Raw genomic sequence first — 24,603 nt, forward strand, 5'->3', positions numbered from 1 at the left:
TTTATTCTTTTTTTTCATTTTTTTAATCCATAAAATCTGTCGTTTCTTGATATTCACGACTATGATATATGTTCTAGAAATACGAAAACTCATTGGGTTTTTTGCAATATTTAAAGGTCGACAAATATGAACGCAGCCTTGATTTCAAAAATATGCCAAATTGAATTTTAGTAATACAGAAACAGAATTCAGATAAGAATTAAATCATTAATAGCAATAGTATGGCTTACGCACGTGGCTCTCTCCCATTCCACAGTATTCTCTCCTTCTTGTTTTTTTATTCCACTGTATTCTCTCGTCCCGCGAATCTTGAGTCAATTCTTTTCGACACGAAAATTAAGAAAATAGTATTTAGTGTGTTAAGGGCGTGTTTGATTTTGCTTATAGGTTAAGCCCATTTAGTCTAACCCAAGTAAGTAATAAGCTCAGATGGCCTGTTAAGCTTTCTTAATTATAGCGTTTGAAATCTTTTATGTGATACAACATACCGAATCAGTGCGTTTAAAAACACATGGTCAGCCCATGTAAAAGCAGGTGAAATGACGTTAATAACCTCCAATTTTTAGCTTAATTCCATCCGTCAATTGAATAAGGTGGGTAATTTGGGGAAATGAATTTTTAGAATTAATTACTGTAGCTGCTCTGATAAATAAACTCACGCATACCCTCTCATCCAGATACATGGTGGAGCAGTAATTTTGAGGCCGGGCCCAACGTCAATGACGGGCTTCTGGTGAAACAAGCCTTAAATTTCAAACACTAGTTTAAGGATAACACAGGCTATAAACAAGCCTTAACAATAAAATCAAACACGGCTTAAGTGTGGTAGGTGAAAAAGTGAAAAGGTGAATAAAGGGAACTTTTTTTACCATATCAAAAAAATGACTCAAGATTCGTGGGCGATCGAAAAAGGAAAGTAACTTAAAATTCGTGGGACGGAGGGAGTAATAATTTTAACATTCACGTTACAAATTACAATGAACTCGAATTGAAAACTTTTGATCCAGACATTAATCAATTCATCATTAAACTAACACATACTCCCATAAGCTTAGGTTGATTGGGATTTTCACAAAGATTAAGAAAAATCATTGGAAATGAAAATATATAAGTAAATTTCCTAATATGCTCATATTTATTATTTAATGATGTATTAAAGTGGGAGTAAATTAAAGAATTAAATAGGGATATAATAGTAAATGATTAAAAAAATATTACTTTTTATGGAAACAAGCCTATATAAATGGGACATTCGAAAAAGGAAAACAAGCATAAGCTTATGAGACGGAGGGAGTATACAATATTCACTCTTTCTTCTATTTTTAGGAATAGTAAGAAAGTGCATAATTTTCCTCTTTCTAATTCTACTTATTACATAAAAAAAAAAATCCTAATTATTACATGAAAAAAATAATAATTTATTGTTAATATAAAGGCAAAATAATAAGTTATGCATCATTTTATTATTGAATTCTGCAACGAGACACTCATTCGAAGATAATTTATGTTTTAACATGAAACTAACCAAATCAAAATATACTGAAAATAATAAATTCTAAGGATAAAAGTGACCCTAATTACATGACATGAGTGATGACATAACAGCGCTTAACGATTCAAACCAAGAATATATTTCTTTAAATGACTTGAAATCAATAATAAATTATATTGGTATATTCCCAATCCCTATGTTCTGGAACATACATATTTTATCACGAGATTAAAAAAAGAAAAAGTAAACTTTCTACTATTTGTGATTTTCAATTTTATATTGTAGCCTTGAAAATCCATGTGTAGTTGTATCTAGAGTTAAAAATCTAATACAACCATAAAATTTAAGTATTTTTAAGAAACCAAATGCAAATGAATAAATGCACGAGAATTCAATAAAATTGAACTAACAAATAATCAACTCACACTTTAATAGAACCGAATATCATATGAGGGGCTATTTAATTAAGATTTCATAAGCTTCCTAAAGCAAAGGTACAACCGTACAAAATCAATAATTGAATTAAATTCATCATACAAAACGCGATAAAAATAAAATAATTGCAATTGCGGCATTGATCAAATTGCTCTTTTTTCTTTCTTCTCAAAATAAATAAATAATTCCTCTATTTACATCTTTGATTCCTAGTGACGGTCCTTGACGGACAAACTCAAGATAGATTTTTTTTTAATAAAAAAATAAAAAGATAATACAAGTACTTGGAGCATTGGTATCGCTCTATTCGATCGCCCCTACTCGAGTAGGGGAGAGATCGAGTAGGGCGATGCAGGCCTTGGTTACTCGAGGACTACTCGAGACGTCGAGTATCACCCGATGCCCTTTATTTCAGGCGTGTGTTGTACACGCGCCTTAATTAAAAAAAAGAAAAATCTGATTTTAAAACAAACGGCTAGTAGCCGATTTTCAATTGCTTTTTTTTTTTTTTTAATAGCCAACGATAAATATTTTCGACAAATGAATGTTCAAGTGCAAATCAGAACAATCTACAGAGCTTGAATGAAAGTATTCTTAAACAATATAATTGGACGAGTAATAAAATATTGTCTTTTAAATAATAAGTCTCAAATTTTTATATTATCATATAAGGCAGTATTATTTTTCATAATTTAGGGGTTAGAGGGCGGTGAGTTCACAGTTTAAAGTCATAATTCGCGAATCAGAACCGTAAATTTGCTATTTCGATCCATTCAGGAGTTCGATACGTAGGTTCGTTCAATTAAGACTTTGAGTTGTAGATTCTCGATTGAGTTGTGAACGATACTCAAAAAAAAAATACTCCCTCCGTCCCATAAAGCAAGACCAAGTTTCAATTTTGATCTGTCCCACGAAGCAAGACCGATTTCTAAAAATAGCCAAAAATTTAATCTTTATTCGCCTTTTCACTTTTTCACCTATCACACTTAACACACAAAATATCAATTTATTAATTCTCGTGCCGAAAAGAATTAGGTCTTGCTTCATGGGATGGAGGGAGTATGAAGTTAGTATATTTAGATTTGAGATAAATTTATGATTTACTATATGTTAGTATTAAAAAAGCGTCAAATTCCGGAAAATTGCATATGGAATGTTCCATTTAGACCCTCAAAAGTCAGAATAGATAGTCAAGTTTCTTTGCTTGAATTTCACGACACCTTCCAACCTCCTCTCTTTCTCTCTCATCTCCCTCTCTCTCTCCTCACACCTCTTTAATACGCCGTTTCCGCCGCACACACTCTTTCAAAGCTTCAATTATCCCAACATATATTATCTCGCTCCAAAAATTCATGCTCCAATTGCCCTAATTCTCATCATGAAATCCCCCTCGCAGCTCCGCCTGATTCTCCTCCTCCAATCCCTAATCCTCCTCCTCAGCTCCGCCGGAGCTCAGCCGCCGCCGGGGAGCAGCAATGAGAACCAGTTGAACTACGCCAAGTTCAGCCCCTCGATGGCGATCATCATCGTCGTGCTCATCGCGGCGCTCTTCTTCATGGGGTTCTTCTCGATCTACATCCGCCACTGCACCGAATCCGGCGGCAGCGCCGCCAGCGTCCGCCGCGCCCTCTCCATGCGCGGCCGCCGCGCCGCCGCCGCGCGCGGCCTCGACTCCGCCGTGATCGAGACCTTCCCGACCTTCACCTACGCGGAGGTGAAGGACCACAAGATCGGCAAGAGCGCGCTCGAGTGCGCCGTCTGCCTCAACGAGTTCGAGGACCACGAAACGCTGCGTTTGATACCGAAATGCGACCACGTCTTCCACCCCGAGTGCGTCGACGTCTGGCTCGAGTCGCACACCACCTGCCCGGTCTGCCGCGCCAATCTGGTCCCGCAGGCCGGGGACGAACCGGTTCAGCCCTCGGAGCCGCCGCCCGCGGCGGCGGACAATCAGAGTTGTGACTCGAGAACCGGCGAAATCGCGGTCCAAATCGATGATAACCAGCGGAACGAACCGGACCGGACCCCGGGCTTTGATTTCCCGAACCGGCCCCCGAGGTCGTGGTCGGTCCGAACCTCGACCGTAGTCAGCTTGGAAAAGTTTAGGTCGCACTCGACCGGGCACTCATTGGTTCGACCGGGCGAGAATCTCGAACGGTTCACTTTAAGACTACCCAACGTGGTCAGAAAGGAGATGATGGACCGGGCCGTTTTGAACCGGACCGGGAGCTGCGCGGCGACACTGCCTAGGGAGAGGAGTTCGCGGAGGGGTTTACGAACCGGCGAGGGAAGCAGCCGGTGGGGTTTTTTCTCGAGAGGGTTGTCGGTGAAGTCGACCAAGGTGGTGGCGGAGGCCGGGGAGACTAGCGGGAGCAGCGGGCCACCGATGAAACTCCCTTCGTTCAAGTGTTTGGAGCCGAAGACCGACGACGAAACCGGTCTGATGTCGGAAAACCGGAATAATTCTTCGGTTTAAACGGTCGGCCGGGTCGAACGGGACATGTATCATTGTATATGTTTTCTTGTACACAATATTTGGCCCGTAAAAATTGAATTTTTCGAGGTGGCTTAACAATGTTAGTCACCAATTCTTTTTCAATTCTTTATTTAATCAATTTTTGTGTTTGAATTTCTTGCTCTTTGTGATATGTATAGTGATAGATTGTAGCATTGTTAAATATTGGATTAGATGGCATATTATAAAAAATAAAACACGACCTAGAATTTTGTTTTGTAACATAAGAAAGAAGACTTGGTCGTATAGTTGAGACTTGACCTAGCCCATTGTATTTGCATAATCTTTCTTGGTAAGGATAAATTAAAATATTCTCCATTTAGTAGAAATTTTTTCATGGGATAATTGTTAAATAAATTTCAACCTTTCAGCCTCATTGATTAGACTAGACCTAATTAATTTTTAAATTATTTCAATAATAATTTTCTACTTATGTTGCTTTCATGCGAGAATGGAGCAATTCTCAAGATATCACAACTGATTTCTGGGGTACGTTTGATTTGAAGTATAAGAAAATGATAAGCTTTATTTAATACTCCATATCTTGTTCGCTTTCATGCAATAAAAAAATTATACATACTATATAAAATTTTGGATTTCTCTCGAGCATGGTATAATTTTATACTAAGAAAGAGTGTTATAATTTTGTACCACTTATAAAGATGGACACGTATATTATCATTCAAAACAAATAAGATATAAAAAATATTATCACCCTTTTAAATAGTAAATTTATATTATATAGTACTCATATTTTTTTAGAGGTATAGATAGCAAGCATCCCCTATTTTTAGATAATTGGATGAATTAATGATATATAGATGATAATATATTTTCAAATTATTACTACATAAATTGTTGATATATTAATTTCTTTTATATTGATAACATTTGAATCTTATTTAGTTGTTTGAATATATTTGTTCAATAGTGAACATATATACATGATCACTTTAACAAATAGCATCTATTTTATATTTTCAACACATAAAATACATGTTGAGTATGTGATATTAGTAATCTACATATGTATTCATCTACAATGATAAGATGAGAAATAGAGTATTTTTCAGTTTATGAATTGTCAATAGCTATTAAAACGCCGGCCTATATCTATGTGGCCACATTTACCTAAGTTAAAATACCAAATATAATTGATGACAAATGTGCCCCTAAGTGTAAGGCTTTAAAGGATTGCATCACTTTTGTCTAGAGAAAATTGGCATGGCTTCCAACTACATTACTGTATAAAATTAATACTTTTTCTGTTCCCTAAATTTATATAGAGATTTTTTTTGCACATGATTGTATTAATAGTGAAAAAAAGATTTCTACATTAAATTATTGTAAATTATAAGAGTAAAATCATCCAATTATGTGTGAATAGTGTTTAAAAAAATTATATATAGAAATATACCAAAATATAATTTATTGTGACGGGGCAAGTATGAAGCCTCACTTATCATAATAAAATACTTTCTTCGTCCACAAAAAGTGTCTGATGGAGTGGATGGCATGAATTTTAATAAAAAAAAGTTAGAAGATGTGATTTTAGTGTTAAAGATTAGTATTAAGCCCACGTGAATGAGATTTAAAGTATAAATGAGAATTCTAAAAAAGGAAAACACATAATTTTTATGGACAGACGAAATAGTAGTAAACACACCATCTTTGTGGACGGATGTAGTATGAAACAAAAAGGTCAAAATTGTAATTGTTGTAATTTGGTTAAATCTCGATTTATCAAAATCAAACTATTTCTGATAGACTTAAGATTGAGAAATTAAGACCATTAATGGATCTTAGCACTCGCTTGCGCGCATAGATTATTGTAGAGGTTCATTAATTAGTTCATTAAATAACTAGGTAATTAGATTAATGAATGTTTTAATCTTACTTGATCTACTATTGAACCCTAGCACGTGTGAGTTTTCCCCCTCTAATTAATTTAAAACTTAATGGGATTTTTCTTCCCGAACTTATTATATTTATCTAGTTGATTGTTAAAATATTTGAATTAAAATATTTTCATAAACTAGCTAGGTAATTAGCACGTGCGATGCTGATACAAGTTGTGGGTTTAGATAGTATTTATGTATAAAAAGAAATAGATAAATTGTATCAAAGTTTTGAAGAAATTTGGGTACAAAATAATTTTGGATGACATTGTGGTATTTTCGATAATTAACTCTAAATTAATTTACTTATTGTTTGAGTAAGTTATTTCTCTAGGAAAATGAAGCAAATGCATCATGATATTGATATGTCCAAAGTTAGTGTGACCACTTATTTGGCAAGTCATTATTAATTTGATAACGAACTACAACTAGCTATTTAACATAATTAATTGAGAAGTTAATGTATCACGACAAGATAAAATATTATACTCTTCTCGTCTCAAAAAAATATGAACATTTGTAAGCAGCACGAATTTTAAAAAATGTTAGATAAAGTGTATTGGGACATCCCTATTTATTAAAAATAAAGATGAAAAGTAAAAAGATTGTGGTAGGGAAGTATACCAAAATAAAATTATTCGTGTTTTTGTGAGACAACCTAAAATGATAAAATGATCATTTTTTTTGTGAAACGGATGGAGTAGTTTTTTCTTTTCTTTTCTGATCAGAGGCATATTATAGCTAATTATTAATTAGTTATTGATTTTTCTCTTTGTGATTTGGTTTCTAATTAAAGAAAAGTTGGCAGAGATTAATTATGTTGGAGGTGAAGCCCCATAAATTGACACGACAAATTGGAACAAGAAAAATCTGATTTTGGATTGGCTATATATATCAACTTTTTTAGTTTAAAAATGTTAGAAAATGATAACTACCTATGAGAACCATGCATCTTTAGACTTTGATGCGTGTGCAATTAATAGTAGGTAAAATAAATTTATCAAAAAAAAAAAATAGTAGGTAAAATAAGTTACCATTAACAAGTGAAAAAAAAAGTTGGATCTGTGTATTGGATCATTGTGAAATATTTTTTTATCATTATATATATGACAGTATCAAATAAATATATATAAGGCTTACAGGCCACAACCCGTTACACAATGCAAACATCATAATAAATGTGTAGAGGATTTACTTTTTGGAATGTAACTTTCGAAATTAAACAATTTGGGAATATATGTTACTATCTAAATTTCAATTTTATCTTTGGAGTTTCACTGTTTAGATTCATTGAGCTTCTCGAAATTCAAACCGTTAACGAGGACCCTTCCCTAAATAATACGTTATTTGATTAGCCTCTCATCGAGCGTGACAAAAAGCAAGAACTACATGCTCCCTGGCATGTAAAAGCATCGCATGGCATGTAAAAGCATCGCAAAGCTCGTGATACAAAGAATGTAAACCGTTATAAGATTGATGCATCACGTGAATAGCTAACAAAAAAGACTTTTATCGGGGAAAGAGAGTATGCTCCTAACAGAACCAATGCAGAGTAGCACGCGCCACGCTCCAAATAACATTTAATTTAGTAAATTTGTAAGATTTTAAAATTATTTATTGAAAACTTTCTTCGTTTCTGAAATGCATACTCATATTTTCTTATTTGGTCCGTTTTTGAAATTTATACACATTTTTTTTTTTTTGGTAATTATACCATGCACAATTCAGTCACAATAAAAATTGAATCTTTATTCCACTCACAAAAATTAGATCAATATTTTAAATCTGTTGCATTCTTAAATGTGTACGCATTTTAGTGACGGATGAAGTAGTATGTAATTTATTTAAAAAAAAATATTCAATCTTTGTACTATGCAAAATTTGAAATAAGTTTAATGCTAAATTCCATAGCCAAACCCACTTCTCCAAGCCCAATAAATTTGAACCCAAATCTCTCTTAAACCCTAGAAATAGATGTAGCATGGTTTTTAAAAAAATTGAATGGAATAGCAAAGCTAGAACAGAACTGAGGGAAGCTATCAAGAGAAGAAGATAAGCACAAGATATTTAAATATACAATACATTAATGATAGATAAAAATAATAATTTAAATTGATATACCAATTTTGATAGATTAATTTTAAGATTTATTTGATTATTCAATTTGGTAAAGACAATAATTTACTTTTTTGGGTTGTAAGAGATGGGCTCAAGTTTGTAACATGACAAAACTAGTTGGCTATTCACATTGGCCCACAAACAAAATTTACTTTGGGTTCACAAATGAATTGGCTGAAATATATTTGGGCTTTAAAACTGATTTCCTCTTATTTTTATTTATGTATTTATTTTTTATTTTTTTATTTAGCTTCATGAACAAGAAGAAAGAGGAGAACTATCGTCATTTCCTTTTTAATTTCTTTTTGGCGTATTTATTTATTTCAAGAATAAGATAGGGTGCATCATTTATGGAGTCATCAATAAGCAATAAACACTGCAATTCAAAATATTCACGTAAATTTAAAGGTCCAAAATCACAAAATACCGTCGCATGAAACATGACACACTTCTTTTCGGCACGAGAATTAAGAAATTGGTATTTTGTGTGTTAAGTGTGGTAGGTGAAAAAAGTGAAAATGTGAACAAATGATAACTTTTTTACTATTTTTAGAAACGTGTCATGCTTCATGGGACAGACCAAAAAAAAAAAAACTGTGCCATGCTTCGTAGGACGGAGGGAGTAATTAAAATATCATTCCAAAATCACTCTCGTGCTTTTTTTTTTGTCATTTCAAAATAAATCTAAGAAATAAAGCAGTCCAAATATAAGAAAAGATATTCTCAACCATCTTATTCAAGATTGAAGTGACATTTAAAATATTTTCAATAGGAGCATTTAATAACATCTAGTTCAACATCAAAGTAGTAATGATCTTGTATTGGCAATAATAAAATCAAACTCCATCAACCTTTAATATTCATAAATAAATATCAAGGAAAGCAATCTTTAGTTTGAAATCAAGCAAACAAATCCCCCAAATCAACGTTTGTCGAGTTAAAATTCAACCATCTCGAATCATTAACTTCATATAAAATTTTCCAGGTTTAAAAAAAATGTTCGTGAAGAAAAGTATGAAAGAATTCCTAAATGTATCTATCAAAATGATTCGTTTACTTGATAGTATGACATAAGGCTTAATATATTTGATTGATATGTTTTATATTATATAAAATATCTATATTATGTTTGATTGGATGTATTAAATCATCTATTTTATGAATAAATTATGGTAGGAGAATGACTTTTGAAAGTTTAATATATTAATTTGTTGTAGGAAGTTGAAATTATGGTAATTTAATTAATTATTAAATTAATAAATGATGTAATTAAGATTTATTTTGCATATCTCACCTATAAGATGATATACAAAATCTCAATGGTCTAAATAATACTCTCCACATGTCGAATCCTTGCTAGCTTTATAATGAGCCTTGTATTTTGAAACAAACATAGTATTTCATTTGTAATTTATTTTTGTCGTTTTGGGACGTTCACAAAAAATATCTATTTCTATTTATGGATAATATCCGGCCCATCTCATGGTGGGCTTCTTTCTTAACTGATTATTAACAATATCTTTTAAATGGATTATTTCTTCACTCATAATACATTCAACCACTTTGATTAAAACTCGATCGTGTCATCCCTTTCTAAGATTACTTTTTGTGAATGAATAGAGTATTATATAGCGACAAATATATTATACTCCACCTAACAGCAACCTCACCCGCGAGCCTCATTTCGTGCTCCTTGGTGGGGCCCTTCGTCCGAGCCACCAGACTTTGCAACAATCGAGCCTCACCTCACAGCCCGATTCCTCTCATACCCTTCGACGGTGTTTGCACGCACCTTTCTCTCCCCTCTTCTACGCTCTGTGGGTGCTCTAATCATCTCTATCAAACAAATCTAAAAAGTATTGATCCTATATATACAACAAAAAACTTCATATGTACCTCAAATTTCATGCCCTACCAAATAAATCCAAAAATATTGATCCTATACAATAAAGCTTCGTATGTACCTCAAATTTCATTGTACAACTAGGATTGACTCGATTATATAGGTTTTATCTTATTTAAATCCACAAAAATGTAAATATAAAAATACCAACGCAATATTAAAAAAAAAAAAAGATAAAAATAGAAAAAGCGAAGAGCTTTTGTAGGTTAGGATCGGATGGTGGGCCCCGGGCATGTGTTTGTTTTGAATTTTCTTGGCTTCGTTCAAACCTACTTTACTGTCGAAAGTAGATTTTGAGAGCGTCGAAAATAACGCACCCACGCTTTCATATAAAATTATTACAAAATTTAATAATTTATTTAACACCATCTTACACTTATCAGTCCAACTTATGTACGATTTGACCCAGATATTTTCTTGGCTGATTTATAGGTGTCTGTCTCTGATTGGTTCAACAAATATATTTTGATGACGTCATTTATTACTATTAATGATATTTTATGTCTCAATATTCACCAAATCATTAAATTCCCTTCAATTTCATTATTGTTTACAAAATATCTTTTTATTTTCTCCAAAAAAATATCTTCAATTTTCATTTTCTATTTAAAATTAACAATTTTAATCATTTTTCAGAAAACACTTTGTCGTACAAAAATCAGCAATTGAATAATGAGCCACGCCGCCGAATTCATTAGTGTAAGTATTTCTTTTCCGATTCGCCCGATAAAAACATCGCTCCATCTAAAAATGTGGCGAGATGATTCATTATTTCGTCGTTAAACGCTGAAAGTTGAGGGTTAAATAGAAAACTAAAAATTAATTGAAGATATTTTTCAGAAATTATTGAAAGTCTGCGATACTTTGTGAAAAGCGCTGAAAGTTAGAATTTTTTAAGAGAAAATGAAAGTTTGGAATATTTTGTAAAAATGCAAAAAATTGAGGACACAAAACATAATTAATCGTTATTTATATGAAAATTGTTCATGTGTGTGGACTCATATTTAAAATAGTGTAATGTAATGATTTAAAACTTGAAATAAGTCAAATTAAATGGGACTACTGGAATATAATATTTAATCATTTTTATTTTTCCAAGTTTGTCTAGGAAAAATATCAATTAATAATTGCAGCATCTTATCTTACCATATAAAGTTGTAGTATGGTGTATATTAATGTCAATCAATAAATTATTCAGGCCCTAAGATTTGTCGTTCTGCGCTAGTTTTGAGGGTGTGGTTTTCAATCCTTTAGATAAGGTTTAAGCTTCCAACACTAGTATAGTTGTAAATAGCAAGAATCATACTCAAGTTGACATAGTATTTAGATAAAATAATTAAATTAAGGGTTAATTGCTTTTAAATAGATAAATTATGTAAATATTTATTTTTAACGAGATTTTTATTTTGGTCAAATAAATAGTATAAATTAGTAACTTTTTATAATTTAACTTGAGTGCTGACTCCAAAAGTTCGTTGGTCAATAATTTGATTGTCTAGAATTCGATGGGCAATTCAAATGTACCGTTGGAACTATATTGATAGTAGCTCTCCAGCGATACATATATTGTTGAGTTTTGATCACTGAAATGATCGGAAAACAAAAATATATAGAGTTTTGGGATATTAACTTTCATATCAATTTATTTTACCATTTTTGGTGACAAAAACCCAACAATATAAGTATCATTAGAAATATAATGTCAAGATTTTCCAACTATACCTTCAGATTGTCCATCGGAATTCGAAAAATCATGTTATTATATTAGCCAATGAATTTTTGGCTCATGTCAATTTTTTTTTAAAAAATTATGTATTTTTTGACAAAAATAAATAAATAAATTTGATTAAAAATCTAAATTTGGGTATAATTCTTGTATTTATCGGCAATTAACCCTATGTCGCGCTGAATTTAAGCTTACTTCTCATTTACTTTTTAAATAAATTCTTTTGTTTACAAATTTTCAAAAACAATAATAATTTGGTGTCGAACTTATCAAATTGAATTATCAACTAAAATACAATAATTACTCCAAGGGGCCGGGCCGGGCCACCTTCTAAATTAGTCTTAATATATAAATAAACAAAATGATTGTACACCTTTTTTAATTTTTAAATAAATATTTGTTTTATTACTATTTATTTGAAAAACAGGTCAATGTATTAATGAATTCTACCTTTTTCACAATTTTGTACGAGTATATATAAATGATAGCACATGTGTCCATTATGTAGTGTCACATGGTGTTATCAATATCAACTATCCTTAACTTGGGTGATAGTTAGGTCCATATTAATTTATCTATGCTTTATTTCGATATGGATCTTAATAATTCATATATTAATCATGACGATGTAGCCTTGTCTATATATGGCCCATTCCCACCCTTATCATAAATTGGTATTTCTCCACTTTTAGTTGTAGTTTTGGAATGCACTATCATCTCTTTCTTTCCCTTTTTTTTTTTTTTTTTTTTTTACTGATAAAAGGTGGAAAAATTGTGAATACAAATTTGGATTCTAATCTTATTTATATTGAGGCAATCATCGTAGTGTCTAATGAAATGAACTTTTACATTATAGAGAGAAAAGCTTTATTCAAATAGATTGAATTAAATTATTTCTACTCCAAAAAGAAAATATTATTACGTCTGTCCACCAGTTCGTGTCATAATTTGCCATTTTGGTCCGTCCACCAATTCGTGATCTATAATATAACTCTCAGAAATTACCATCTAGCTTCTAGATTAATATCATTGATAGAATTCAAGCATGTGATAGAAATAATCAGTATATATTTAAAAGCTCTTCCGATGGATTGTAGAAAATCAATTTTTCAATATTTATTTTAAATTTTTGGATCACTTCGATATTTTAGTAAAGAGCCAGATACATATTATTTTATAATTAAAAAAATCGATCCCACAATTATAAAATAATCATTGATCGAAAAGTACAATTATACTGTCGTAATGGTATTTTTTTTCTTACACTTTTCTCCTCGCGCAAAGTATGTAAGAAAATGTAAAAGAAAAAAAATATATAAGCCATTTTGCAAATTACGCTTTTCTCATATAAGACGTAAGAAAACTCATTAACATTCAAGAATATATTAGTTTCTTCACTTTAATTTGGACATAAACACAATATTTTTATAAAAATAAGCAATTTTCAAATAACAGTTAACAAAATAAGCATTTTTATCTATTAACACATAAATAATCATCAAATTAGATCACGAGAATGCAAGTTCAAATTATCAATAGATTATTATACATTTAGAATGGAGTGTATTTTATTTGAGAAGTCATGATGACTCTTACACAAATACTTTGTAAATATTGTAGGAGTATAAGAATAGAATGTAATCATTGTTCAATAATTCTTATACTTTAAATGTGAAATGATTATGTTTTTACTCTAAAATTTAGTTTGATTTATTCTTTTACACACAATATGTATTTCTTTTATCATCAAATGTGATTTAGATTTACTCATATAAAACAGTTTCTCAAAATATAAAAAAAGAAGTAGTCCATATATTTAGTTGGAAATGGAAAATAATACTAGCTAGAAAGTGAGAGGGGAATGAAAAGGAAGAGGTCCCTCTCTCTTAGAGTGATGGTGCATTTCCTGACAAGACAGCAACTTCACAACTGTATATTATTAGGAAGCAAACACTGTCAGATGCATCTATCACATTTAATATTCCATTTTCTCTAAATAATAATAATAATAATAATAATCACTTTGGTCCCAAAAAAATTATAGACACCTTTTTTTGTCATAATTTTTTTAAATATTAATTAAATGTGTTATGAGTAAAAAAAAATCATAATTAATTTTTATTATAAATAAATTACGATATTAAAGTTTTTTAAAAAATACAATAAATCTATGCAGCTACATCATGATAGTCTTAAAATAAATCTATACAATTTTTTTTTATAAAAAAGTAGTAAAAAATAGCTACAAGGTGGATAATACAGTAAAATAAATAAATTATTTTTTATTTCGAAAAAAATTAAATTCATCATTTTTTTTCTATGTCACTAGTTTATGATCTGAAAAATAGAAATTACATTTTTTTTACGGGATGGACAAAAATGTTAATATGTACATATTTTTATGAGATGGATGAAGTATACAAAAAATTTATATAAATTGAAATAGAAATTACATATTTTTATAGAATTCAAGTTTTGATAAATCAGAAACAAGTACGTACAAATTAAATATCTTTAATAGTAACACGAGTTACAAAAAATTTCAGAGTAAATATCAATCTTTGTCCAAATGTCTATCCATTTTTTATAAAATATCTTAACACTGAAGTAAACATTTTTATACCTTTCAACAAAAGTCATAGAAATGAACAGCAAATTCATTTTCGATACCAAAGTTCTGATGTGTCTCGTCAAAAGAATACGTGGAATATACAGTAGTGTCAACTCAAAACAACACAATTTTGAGATTATAAATATTGAACTGTCGAATATTTTGTTATTTTCATTTTCTTTTCAATTTTTTCAGGCTGAAAAATACTGACCCATTTCTTACCTTTCAATTTTCTTTTAAAAAAACGAGACATTCTTGTTAAAGTTGCATAGCTCAATAAAAATGCAATTTCCCTAAAGTTTATGATAATTATAGTGACACATATTTTTTAAAAGAAATATCTATTGCACCCAAAGGGCCGAGCAAATATTGTGCACAACAAATTTAACATAACAATAGTGTAAAAATTTCAGCTTCATCTCCAACTATTTGCTCAGTTACACCGCAAAATAATAATAATAATAATAATAATAATCAAAATATATTATTTTAATATATAAAATTTAGGTTAAATATCACTTTAAACCTCAAACTATTTGTGCACTATTAATTATATCATTTACTCCCTCCGTCCCGCTAAAGTTGGCAACATTCGTTTCGGCACGGAGATTAAGAAATTGAGTGTTATATGTTTTAATAAAGTGTGAACTATAATTGTTGACCAAATTAGTGAGTAATTGTTGACTTAATTAAAGTAATTTTGACATTTTTAGAAAGTGGCCTACAATTGTTGACCAAATTAGTGAGTAATTGTTGACTTAATTAAAGTAAACTTTTGCCATTTTTAGAAAGTGGCCAACTTTAGTGGGACACCCAAAATAGAAATGTTGCCAACTTTAATGGGACGGAGGGAGTACTATCAAAAATATATTTTTAAACCTTGAACTATCAATTTTACCTTTCGTCATTTTTTTGTTTTCGGAAATTTTCCGTGGCTCGTCCGATGCCACGATGTATTCAGAATTATTCTTTTCTGAACCTAGACTGTACAAAACAATGTCATTACATGTTTTACTAATTAAAAATTTAAAGGGTGAAAAATAAATGAATAGTACAATTGACACAAAATTGACAGTTCAAGATTTACAAAAGTATTTTCAATAGTTCATGATGTAATTGATAGTGTGAAAATAATTTAAAATTTAAAGTGATATTTACCCTAAAATAATAATAATAATAATAATAATAATAATAATAATAATAATAATAATAATAATAATAATAATAATAATGTATAAAATAAAAAAATAGGGCAAGTTATAATGTTCTAAAAAGAGAAAAGTAAATTATAAAGCTAAGAAATGAGGGTATCATATATAATTATGAAATACATATAGACTATAGTCAATATAATGGGAGTCTAGATTAGATGAAATACTTCACCCCGACTATGAAAAATTTATCATAATTTCCTTTTTGAGATTCATACAATTCCAATTATATTTAAAGTATGTTCATCATCTCACTAACAATTTCACTTATATTTTATTAATATTTATATATTATTTATAATATGATAATTTTTTTTAATTATGGATGAAGAGAGCATCTCTTAATTATTTGTGTACAAGATCTATGATTTATGTACTCTATAATTTGTGTACAAGATCTATACGTACATGTTGTTGAAGGTAGTAGCTGTCACTGGTCAAATCCCAAGCTGTTTCCACACACATTCATTTGATTTGATTTGAATTTGTATCATATGCTTTCTTTTTTCATTACTCCATATTACTTGCATATATCAAGCCGACACATTTTTTTTTTAATTCTTTATTGGGATAGCTGCTGTCTTGCCTCCAACCCAATTCCAATCACTTTCTTCCTCACCACTTACAAAAAGTTGCAAAATTGTTTCTACTCATCAAGTGTTTATTTATTTTATAATACTCCATCCGTTCATGAAAGAATTTCCTAGGAGGGAATGACACGAATTTTAAGAAAAAATATTATTGAATGTATTGAAAGTGGATAAAAGATAGTTGAGTGTATTGGAAGTGGTGAAAATGTGTTATATTAATATTGAGAGTTGTGAAAAGTGAAAAGTGAAAAGTGAAAAATATGAGAATTATAAGTGGTGGGGTATAGTCCAAAAATAGGTAGAAAGTTTTTTTGTGGACGTCCCAAAAAGAAAAGAAAAAATATTATTGAGTGCATTGAGAGTGGATAAAAGCTAGTTGAGTGTATTGGGAGTGGTGAAAATGTGTTATAATTAATATTGAGAGTTGTGAAAAGTGAAAAGTAAGAGAATTGTAAGTGGTGGAGTATAATTCAAAAATAGATATGAAGTTTTTTCGTGGACGGAGAGAATATTAAATAAAAAAATTAAAATCTTTGGCCTTAGATATTAACTCCTTACCGCTTGGCCAACACACGCACACTACATGGATTTTAGTACTTTGAGAAGAAGATATGAAGATAAAGTTTTTCATTTCTGAAATAAATAAATAAAATGGAAACAATTATTGGGCAACACCACGATTCTCATAATTAGTTTAATATTGTTTGTCGAATTTATAAACTGATTATTCTTCATTATTTTAACATTTTAATTCATTGGTTATGTAAATATTGTGTCAGAAAAAAAAATAAAAATGAGACGTATAGCATTTTATTCAACTCTGAAAGAGAAACTGATTTGACCTTGAGTCCACTAATTAGTTACATTCCCATCATGCGTTCAAATAGGAAAAGTCACATTTTATTTCATTTTTAGCTTACCTTTTGACTATTAGGGTTGTTTTTGCAAATGACTATTGCTTTTCGAAAAATGATTGTAGATTTTATAATAGCAGTTTCCAAGGTAAAAACATGTAAATAGTGTAAGTAAAGAATAGCTAATTAAAAAGGCCAATAAAATTCTACTCAAATACTAATAAAGTTGACATCTAAAAATTATTTTTTGTGAGAGGTCGTTCAATCCCGCATGGGTGCGAGTAGTTTCTCAATTTTTGTGTGGTGCATTGGTCCCGTTTGCGTGCAAATAATTTTTTTATTTATATGTGGTGTAATGGTTCCGCTTGTATTCGGATAATTTTTTTATATTTATACAGTGCAGAGGTCTCGCCTGCATGCAGATGACTTATTTAATTTTATTTATTACTCCTATAATCTTAGTTTAAAAAAAGCTAAAAAGAAAGATATACATAATTAAAATGATTTTTTTTGGCAATTTATAGTTGCTAAGTATGATTTGAATATCTCGTTATATAAATTAAAGTTTATTATATCTCCAAGTATTTATAGTGTCGCCACGTGTCCCTGCACTAAATTGAAGTATACAAACACAAGACACGACAATATTACAATTTTTGAGTTTCTACATATCCCAAGAACGAAAAGAAAATATCCTAAAAATATTAAAATAAAATAATTAGAAATTTAAAACGACTAAAACATAAAATATGTATATTGTTCGTAAATACACAAAGTATATTATTATTATTTTAAAATAATTTAATACATAAATTTTTTGCATTTTAAAATTTAGTTCGAATTGATAATTTCGATAATAATTGTGCGGACTTCGTATTTATATTATGAAACGGTGTATTTTTTTATGTAATATAAAAACGACGACGTTTACTTTATCTTTCATGTTATGTTAAAAGCAATATGGTTCAGAGTGCGTGATTTTAGAGGAAGAAATAACCTCGTTTTTGCGATATATAAAAAAATAAAGTGCTTTAAGTATGAGTTCAAATGTTACATTATAGTAATTTATAAATTTTGCTAAATTTTAATATGAACCAAATTCAAAAATACTAAAAGTTTATATATTAATTAAAAATTAAATTTAGATATACTTCATTTATGTACAGACATATCTGTAAACTTGAATAATTAATTAATTAATTCTCCTCTCATTTAAATATATGAATAGATAAAAGCGAGTTGTATACTGCACACTCTGCTGCTTCTTGTGCTTGCTTTGAACCGTAGATTTAAAGCATGTTTTAAAAAATCACACAAACCGCCTTCTCACTTTCTCTCTCTACCTCTCTCTCTCTCTACATGGCCGGTGCTAGCTAATATACATACATCCACAAATATCTCTTCCTTTGATATTTCAATCATAGCTTCTCTCCGAATATTCATACATCTGCAGACAAATTTCTCTTTTAAGAAAAGATTTCGTGTTTGTCCTATCGATCGATCCTCTTCTACTCTTAGGTCGCCATGAGTAAACAGGATATGCTCAAGGTTCAGGTACTGTTTTTTTTTTTTTTTTTCAAATTCTCCTTCGATTTTCACGCTTTTCTACAAAATTACAGCTGTTGAACTTGAATCAGTGCTGATTTGTTGTTGATGATAACTGCAGACGTGTGTTCTGAGAGTGAATATACACTGTGAGGGCTGTATGCACAAGGTGAAGAAGAAGCTGCAGAAGGTTGAAGGTTAGGTTTCCTTTTTGTTTTTGTTTTTGTTTTTTGTTTTTTTTTAGGGTGAAAATGTTGAGTTGTGCGTTTGAAAAATTGCAGGAGTGTATAAGGTGAATATAGATGCGAATCAGGGGAAGGTGGTGGTGTCGGGGAATGCGGATCCGGCGAGGCTAATCGAGAAGCTCGAGAAGGCGGGGAAGCACGCGGAGCTGTGGGGCCCGCAGATGCAGCAGTTTCCGATCTCGCGCGAGCAGATGAAGAAGTTCCAGATTGAGAGCTTGAGCAAGAGTAATAATCAGAAGCAGCAGATGCTGATGAAGAACAGTGGATTCGCTCAGCTTCCTCTGAAGAAAGGAGGCTCCAAACATGAGAAAATTCATCCGGCTAAGGACCACAAGTCGGTCAGATTCGACTTGCCGGAAGACGATGACGATGACGACGACGACGATGATGATTACGACGATGACGAGGATGATTTCGACGATGAGGACGACGACGATTTCGAGGAGCGGTTTGGGGATGTGAAGAATCATGGTAAGCCGCTTGTGAAAGGGGCGGTTGTTGGACAGAAGCCGGGTAAGGGAGATAAAGGCGGTGGTGGTAAAGAGGGGAAGGCGAAGAAGAAGGGCGGCGGCGGTGGCGGTGGTGGAATTGATACGTTTATCAAGAGTATGTTGAAGAAGGCCGGTGGGAAGAAGGGGAAGTCGGAGAAGAGTAGTAAGAAGGGGGAGAAGAAGAAAGAGGATGGCGGCGGAGGCGGAGGAAAGAAGGGTGGATTTGAGTTTGGAGATGTCAAAAAGGGGAAGAATGATGATAATTGGAGCAAGAAATCCGGTGAGAATTTGCATTTTCATGGAGGTAAACAACATCCTCAACATCATCATCAGCAGCAGCAGCAGGCCTTCAGTGAGATGAAAGCGAATCACAAAGGGGGCGGAGGCGGAGGAGGCGGCGGGAGGAATATGGAGATGATGGGGGGAATGCCGGCGGTGGCGGGGATGCCGGCGATGAACGGCGGCCGGTTCCCGGGGGCCGGGCCGGGGAATCCGTACAGCCAGCAACAATACATGGCGCAGATGAATCAGATGATGATGATGAATCAGATGAATCAGCAGCGGGAGCATGGTCACGATGCGGCGGCGGCGTATCATCATCAGATGGCTTACGCGAGGCCGCCCCCGCCGATGATGGGGTACGGAGGGCCGCCGCCGATGGGATACGGGCCGCCGCCGGCCTCGGGTGAGTATGCTCATCATATGTTTAGTGATGAGAATACTGATAGCTGTGGTATTATGTAAATTTTGCGAGGGATTTTGCTTTGTCACGAATATTAATTATCTCGATTGTATTTTATCAAGTTTTTAGTGTTATGAAGCAAGTAGGGTTGATTAGTTGTTGTTTATGAATTTTTAGTATGAAGGAGAAATGGGATATTTGATTAAATGTATGTTTTATTTGCAACGCCTCATTTTTTAATTTCATTCATTTCATTTGAAATGTCCCAATTTTGTTTTGAATCACCAACACATAGTAGTAATTTATAAAGTGCATAATATGTTAAAATTACCCTTTTTATTCTTTATTTTACTTGATTTGATCAATATACCATTTTATTTCTATTTTTTTTTAAATAATTCACTTTATACTTAAATTAATTGCACTTTAATATCTGTGATGTTGAGAGAAGTAGTAATTGTTGTAGTGTAGTGTGGGGTAATTTTGTTTTGAAACAACAAATGTAGGTAAAAAGTGACGCTTTCTTTAAAATTATTTAGACATTTTATTTTTGGCGTGGATATCTGTTTTTGAATTTTGATTGTTGCATTTTTTTTTTGGTTACAGCTTTATTTATTTTGGATGGATTTGTTTGATTTTGAAAGAGATAGTGTGACGCAGTGCTCCCATTTATTTGGTTTTGTTGGGGGATGGCTGTTTTCTCTGTGTGTGTGTCAGTGTGTGTTTTCTTTTTTGTTTTGGTTTTGTGTGTATTTACTTACATCTACTCTCTTTTTTAAGCGAAATAAACGGCTATATTACTTCAAATTGGCACGTATAATGCGAATGAAAGTCAGTGTACTATATTTTATGTCTTATTTTGTATTTTATTTTCAATTTTAATTAATTGTTTATGTATATTTTCTTCAATTTCAACTTATATGCTTTAGTTTAATTTTATGATTATTAACTAGGGTTTATTCCATTAATTGAGGGTATATAATTATTTTTTATCATTTAATTTCACTTATATTAGCTAATACTCCCTCCGTCTCGCTCCAAATATCTCATTTCTTTTGTGCACGGAAATTAAGAAATGTGTATAAAGTAGATAAAGTTGATTGGTAGAAATTGTTTAAATATTAATTATAGAGAAAGAGTGTATTTCCAAAAAATGAAATGAGGCATTTGGAGTGGGATAACCCAAAATAGAAAATGAGACATTCGGAGTGGGACGGAGGGAGTAATAGGTTGATAAATTCAAATTCATGGTATATACTTTTTTAAAATTTTAATTTTTTGAAATAAAACTTTAATATAATTCATAGTATCATAATAAATTTTATTTTTTAAAAAATATTTTTAAAATAATAGATATAAGCACGGGATACAGTGACACACATAAAATTGTGGGACACTGGATCTCATCTCATTATTATTATTATTATTAGTTGTATTTATTTTGCATTAATAAATTTCATATATTAGTGAAAAAACTGAAATTATATCCTATTTTAATCTTAAAATTGTTGTATAATAACGCAAATGATTGAAGATGCCCTTATGACATAATCAAAGATTTTATTCTAAAGGACTGTACTGTTAGATAGTACTTTTGATTGTTTGCTACACTTTTAAAGTATATACTACTCCCTTTGTCTCACTGTATCGGAGACTCTTTCTATTTTGGATATCCCACTGTAAGTGAGACATTTCCTTTTCGGGTAAAAACTTTTTCCTTTAAACACCTTTTCACTTTTTCACTTACACACAAAATACATATTTCTTAATTTCTGTGCCCAAATAAAAGGTCTCACTTACAGTGGGACGGAGGGAGTATAAAACAAAAAATCCGACCTTAGTTTTTAACAAATCTGTTCTCGGTGAAAAAAATCCAATACTATCATTCGCTATTTGTTTCACACTACCCTCAAAATAAAATAAAATAAAATAGTAGTAATAAATAAATAAAATTTTGCATCCACTGGGCCATCTCAGAAATCAGAAATGATTGTAAAAGACAACACGCAAGACTCCAAAACTTGGTTCATTTTGAGCACACTAGTTAACAAGTTGATTTTCAAAAATATAAAAATATATAAAAAATAACTACAATATGAAGTAGAATAATTAAAACTTATTTTTATTTTAAATGTTAAATTAAATAAGTCAAAATTTTCTCAATTTAATTAGTGTATGAGTCACAATGCGCATGTTAAGCACCAGTCCTTTAAAATAGGGGGTGTTGGATTGGATGAATACAATTTAATATGGAAACAGTGTTACGTATAAATAAGTAGTGAGAATTGACATTTGTAGCCTAAAGCACATAGTTTATGACTTTCTTGGCCACCCCCTTTAAAGAATGACTTTTCTAGCCAAAATCCCCTTAAAAGACAACTGCGCCCCGAGGTCAACTGTGCACGTTAATAATCAACTGTGTACAATCAATGAAAAATGGCTTAATTATAGTGCTGATCCCCCGCTTCTCAAAATGGTATCAGAGCGGGTTTTTATAGAGGAATTATATAATTTTTAGTTTATTTTATTATTAACCCATGTGGGAGGAGACTCCATTGAAAGTTTATGGATCCGGACGAGTGTCCGAGATGTGTACACTACAGGAACTCTCTCCAGAACCTGGAGATAGAAACTAGTCACTTTTTAAGTGATCTGAGATGGAACAATCGAGTCCTCGTTACCAACATACGACGAGGAGGAGATATCGAGCTAATTCGCGATATTATCGCGAGTATTCAATTCTATCATGAGCACCTCATGAGGATGGCGGCAGCCAGAGCAAGGATTGAACAACGAATGGAGGAGGCCCATCAATCCCACGATTGATGGAACAAAAAGACAAGACAGGAGTAGTCTATCCAGGCTACCAAAAGATCGAGCCAGACTCTTCCGACAACGTCAACTTGCGGGAGATCCAAAAGACGGTGGAATATTATGGCGTCAAGCTATATGATCTACCAATGGAGCTGAGCAGAATATCACTCAAACAAGAGGAAATATTAACCCTCTTGCGTGATATCCAGAGAAGAATGGAGGAAATCGAAAGGCGAAAACCATGTTCCGGAAAAATTCGGAAGCAATGGTCCAACGACCCGACGAATTCCCTTATATTTGATGCAGTACCCAAGGAGTTGCAGCCGGAGGATATAATCCGAATCATGAAAGGCAAATATCATGAATAGCCTTGACAGAATCGGATTAGAAGATCTACAGGAGTTAGCAGAATCTTTTGCTAACCTCAACATGGTTGATCTAAAGATGAACCAAGGAGATGAGGTGCCCAAACCCGAGCACCAAGAAGAAAGTTCGTCAAAAAGGGGTGGGGCTTCAGATGATGCCAGCCACTACCAACGAACCAAAAGACGCAGGCCACAGATGCGGGATACTCCTGTAGGAAAGGCCACACTTGAACCAATCCATCCCTATGGATTGATTCTCAACATCGACGAAGCCAGCTTCAAAGATTGGGAGGATCTGATCGACGAATGGGCTTCATCATTGAATATCGTAGTCACCACAATTGAATACGATAAAAAGGAGTTTGCCAAAATCTTCGAAGCCAGCTTGGCAGGAATGGCAAAACAATACTGGGATAAAATCGACATCTCAGCAAGGGAAGAATTGTTTAATAGCAAAAAACCTTATGACATCATTAAGGAGGCTACTAAACAAATTAAGATCCATTTCTTGGGAATGGGTTTTTTCGAGGGATCCGCAGAGGAGAAGCGCAAGAAATATCATCAGGCACTCTACAATCTAAGATTAATGGTGCTAGAGCCAAAAGCTCTGGATGAATTTCTACGCCTGTATACCCTATATGTTCATATGGGGGTAGTTGATGATCAAACCGCCAAGGACCTCTTTTTCACAAAGTTCCCGAGTCCATGGAGGGAGATGCTCATCAACGAGTACGAGTCACCAGGAGAATATCCACTTGATAGTGCATCAAGAAGGATGTCTTATGTTCACAAGAAGCTGTCCGAATGGTGCCAGAAGGCGGCGGACCTGAGAAATCTCAAGAAATTGAGGAGACTCAACAAGAAAGCTCCATTGATGTGCGACAACATTGATCTTCCAACAGAGATTGGTGCTGAGTTGCTGTATCAAAGGAGGAACCGAAAGAAACATAGGTACCAACCCTATGAAAGAAAGTCCAGAAGGAGTTCTTGGAAGCCAAGGACTATATGGACCAGACAGAAGGCACGCTCTTACAAATCAGGCCAAAGGAGCGGACCATCCAGAAACCGATTCTCAAATCAAAAGAGAATCCCGGCGAGGAAAACTTTC

The 24,603-nt window shown here is 32.3% G+C and overlaps 2 protein-coding genes across 2 annotated transcripts; both read left to right on the plus strand.

Moving 5' to 3' along the window:
• The first annotated feature begins 3,124 nt into the window (after positions 1–3,124).
• On the plus strand, positions 3,125–4,526 carry LOC130985001 (E3 ubiquitin-protein ligase ATL6-like). Its single transcript, XM_057907721.1, has one exon. The coding sequence runs from the start codon at positions 3,306–3,308 to the stop codon at positions 4,401–4,403; it is 1,098 nt and encodes a 365-aa protein (XP_057763704.1). The 5' UTR covers positions 3,125–3,305; the 3' UTR covers positions 4,404–4,526.
• A 14,067-nt stretch (positions 4,527–18,593) lies between these two features.
• LOC130985002 (heavy metal-associated isoprenylated plant protein 34-like) lies at positions 18,594–20,527 on the plus strand. Its single transcript, XM_057907723.1, has 3 exons — positions 18,594–18,907; positions 19,020–19,095; positions 19,180–20,527. Exons 1-3 carry the CDS (start codon positions 18,878–18,880, stop codon positions 20,376–20,378), a joined length of 1,305 nt encoding a protein of 434 aa, XP_057763706.1. The 5' UTR covers positions 18,594–18,877; the 3' UTR covers positions 20,379–20,527.
• The last annotated feature ends 4,076 nt before the right edge of the window (positions 20,528–24,603 follow it).

Source organism: Salvia miltiorrhiza, chromosome 5, assembly GCF_028751815.1.
Source record: "Salvia miltiorrhiza cultivar Shanhuang (shh) chromosome 5, IMPLAD_Smil_shh, whole genome shotgun sequence".
Lineage (NCBI taxonomy): Eukaryota > Viridiplantae > Streptophyta > Magnoliopsida > Lamiales > Lamiaceae > Salvia > Salvia miltiorrhiza.

Coding starts and splice junctions, on each gene's coding strand:
- LOC130985002 (XM_057907723.1), top strand. CDS start 18,878: ATGAGTAAACAGGATATGCTCAAGGTTCAG. Junction 18,908..19,019: donor AGGATATGCTCAAGGTTCAG/GTACTGTTTTTT, acceptor TGATAACTGCAG/ACGTGTGTTCTGAGAGTGAA. Junction 19,096..19,179: donor GAAGCTGCAGAAGGTTGAAG/GTTAGGTTTCCT, acceptor GAAAAATTGCAG/GAGTGTATAAGGTGAATATA.
- LOC130985001 (XM_057907721.1), top strand. CDS start 3,306: ATGAAATCCCCCTCGCAGCTCCGCCTGATTCTCCTCCTCCAATCCCTA.